This window comes from Beta vulgaris, chromosome 3 (assembly GCF_026745355.1).
Source record: "Beta vulgaris subsp. vulgaris cultivar EL10 chromosome 3, EL10.2, whole genome shotgun sequence".
Taxonomy (NCBI): Eukaryota; Viridiplantae; Streptophyta; class Magnoliopsida; order Caryophyllales; family Amaranthaceae; genus Beta; species Beta vulgaris.
The window spans coordinates 14458024-14460890 of NC_079204.1; the positions used below are offsets into that span (position 1 = coordinate 14458024).

The 2867-nt window shown below is 34.6% G+C and overlaps 1 protein-coding gene across 1 annotated transcript in view; it reads right to left on the reverse strand.

Moving 5' to 3' along the window:
* The window catches only part of LOC104888838 (SAGA-associated factor 11), a 3638-nt gene extending 1025 nt beyond the window's left edge, over positions 1-2613 (reverse strand). The window contains exons 1-2 of the mRNA XM_010673938.4: positions 2472-2613; positions 2238-2351 (exon numbers count right to left, since the gene is read on the reverse strand). Of these exons, the coding sequence (XP_010672240.1) occupies positions 2238-2282 (45 nt within the window). The 5' untranslated portion in view covers positions 2283-2351; positions 2472-2613. The remainder of the gene's footprint in view (positions 1-2237; positions 2352-2471) is intronic.
* Positions 2614-2867: the final 254 nt, after the last annotated feature.

Sequence of the window (2867 nt, forward strand, 5' to 3'; positions counted from 1 at the left end):
ATATAGAAAATAAAGAATAGAGAGGTTGAGCTGTTATGCATTGTCACCAGATGGGTCCGATCAGATTTAAAAAAAAAGAGTGCATCTCATCCTGCAATAGAAAGCATATGAAATGTACAAGAATTTCACAGTCAAGCAGAGTAGCACAAGAATAATCCAGTAGAGTTTAAGACTGGTTTTTCTCAGGAGTGCTAGAACCATAAGAGCTTATATACCCACTGCCAAGATAATGGTATAATCACATTCAAACATCATACATGTTAAAATCGACTCCAAGCCAACCTCTATGGACATCACTGAAACCTTAGTGAGTAACAAAAACACTAGATCTATGAAGCATCAGCTTAGCAAAATGAGACTTCTGTTAGTTGTTTGTTAGCTTGTTATTGTTACATCAACGGAATGAAAAAACAGTATCGTTTGTACATATTACGAAGTCATCACCGTCACATCATACCATATTGTGGATTCAAACATGTAACATCGATCCAAGTTATTCCAACTTAAGGCTTCTAATCTCAATCGAAAGCCAATTTAACAGCAAAACAAAATCTCACAATAATCGCATAGCAAATTTTCTCTAGGGGATGGAGCTTATTAGATTGGAATTGCTAAATACTCTGCTTGGAACAGCACAAAAATATATCTATTTACCCATTCTCATTCTTGTGCAAGAGGCAAAACACTAATATTTAGTAGATGAGAATTTAGCCCACGTATAGAGCTACTCGCCAACTTTCAAAAAATATAACTTCCGTTAAACACAAACACGGGGTGCTACGTTGCTGACACCACTGCCACACACAACATATAATACCTTTATGACATGAATTCAGACAGCATATATTGCAAGCTTCTAGTGAAGGTTGGCTCCTAAATAACCAAAAGAAAATAGACAGAAAATGCTAAGAAATACAAAGGACAACCATGTTCTTCAAAAGGATGCATTGTCATCCACGCATTCATAGAGCAGTCAAACTATAAACACTTGTGGATCACTGTACGAGTAGTTCTGGCATTATTGGAACAAGAAGGCCTCTAATTAATTGCTCTTCCTTTGTTTTTAGACACTTTGGATATGTCTTTATTATTCATGGCCTTTGCTATATTATATAGCGGTTGGCTGCTAAGACAGACTTACCAAGTGGTCGAGGAAAGGACATATTTTCCTTAGTTTCTCTAAAAACTCATCCAGTCCAAGTTTCCCACCTATTCTTGGTGGTAGATCACCAGAGACCAATGCAAGAGAAAAAAGTAAATAGGCAGCGGCACACTGACTACCTATCGTCTTCATCAGATCAATGAACAGTGACCTTCAAAGGTTATTGGATGAACAAAAATAATATACAAAAGAGTTTAGGACGATTTACTATTAACTTATATGGATTGACCACAAGAAAAACCTAAGATGCATGATCTATGAAACACAATCACCCACTGCCAATTCCACCATATGTGCAGTATGAGATCTAAATGAATAAAACCTTACCTCTAACCAGTCAAATTGAGAAGAAAGGTCGCTTCAAAAATAAACTGCCTACCCTCAACATCAAGAGCAATAGATAATAGACTCATCTGGAAGAAGCCATCAACAATCGACAATATCTTGACATTCCACACACATTCAGCCTCAATATTGGATTATCTCCCAAAATCCACCAAGCACAGAAATCAACACTAACCACAACTACAACACCACACTAACCTCTTTTGGGAGAGATTCTATGAGGGTCTACATATATGCAACCTTACCCTATGGCATCTGGCAAACAGGAAACAGAGTTCATCAAAGAAAAGACATAATCGGATAGAAATTACAGGTCAAAAATTCCTCGGCAATTCCCATTCCCTTGTTCGGGTTGCGTATACATAGGGAATAAATACCAAATTTTCCTAAGCATACTCCAAAAACACCTCTTTTCCTCTTCAAATCAGCAATCTACTCCTAATCAAATCTCCAACTCATAACCCAAACATGCCAATTGACGAATCCGAAACACGTTATTACCATTCCTATCCTTATACTCCAATCAACGAATCAACCCTTCAATAAAGATTACTTTAGCCTCTAAAATGTAGCGAGTATATGATTAGTCATCATATCATAATTGAAATCCATTCATTTGGAGCCTTTAATCCACCAATGTAGTAAACACAATTTCACAATAAATTTACAGAAAACAAAACCACAATATATACGATATAATTTTGCACAAAGATGAATACGAGTAACGTACCTGAGAGTGGGATGAAGATGAATTATCTTCATTGGGTACTGACATTTCTACAATTGGACTCAATCAATGGCGTAATCAAGGTGGGTTCACTGGGTTCAACCCAACCCCAAAAATCTGGATTATATTTTGAGTAGACTAGTGAATAAAGTTACATAAATAAAATAAAGTTTCTGATTTCTTATTCAAGAAATTTGATGTTTGAAGTTACAAAGGTAAAATTAGACTTAAACAAACCTTCAATTTCTTCGAATCGGCGACAGAACCCTTCAATTTCTTCCCTCGAAAAGTATCTTCAATTGAGGCTGGAAATACAAAATTCAAGGTTTTCGATGGAAATTGGAGTAGATTAGTATGAATGTGGACCGTAATATGTAATACTCCCTCCATACTTTATTTTACCCCTGTTTTTTCATAGAGTTAATATTGTGGGTTATAGAAAGAAATAGAAATTATTATTTTATATTAAAATTAAATGTATGTATGATGAAAAATGTGTGGTCTAATAATAATAATAATAATAATAATAATAATAATAATAATAATAATAATAATAATAATAATAATAATAATAATAATAATAATAATAAAAAGCCTCCTCTCTTTTTTTTCTCTTTCTCAAACCCTAGCTCC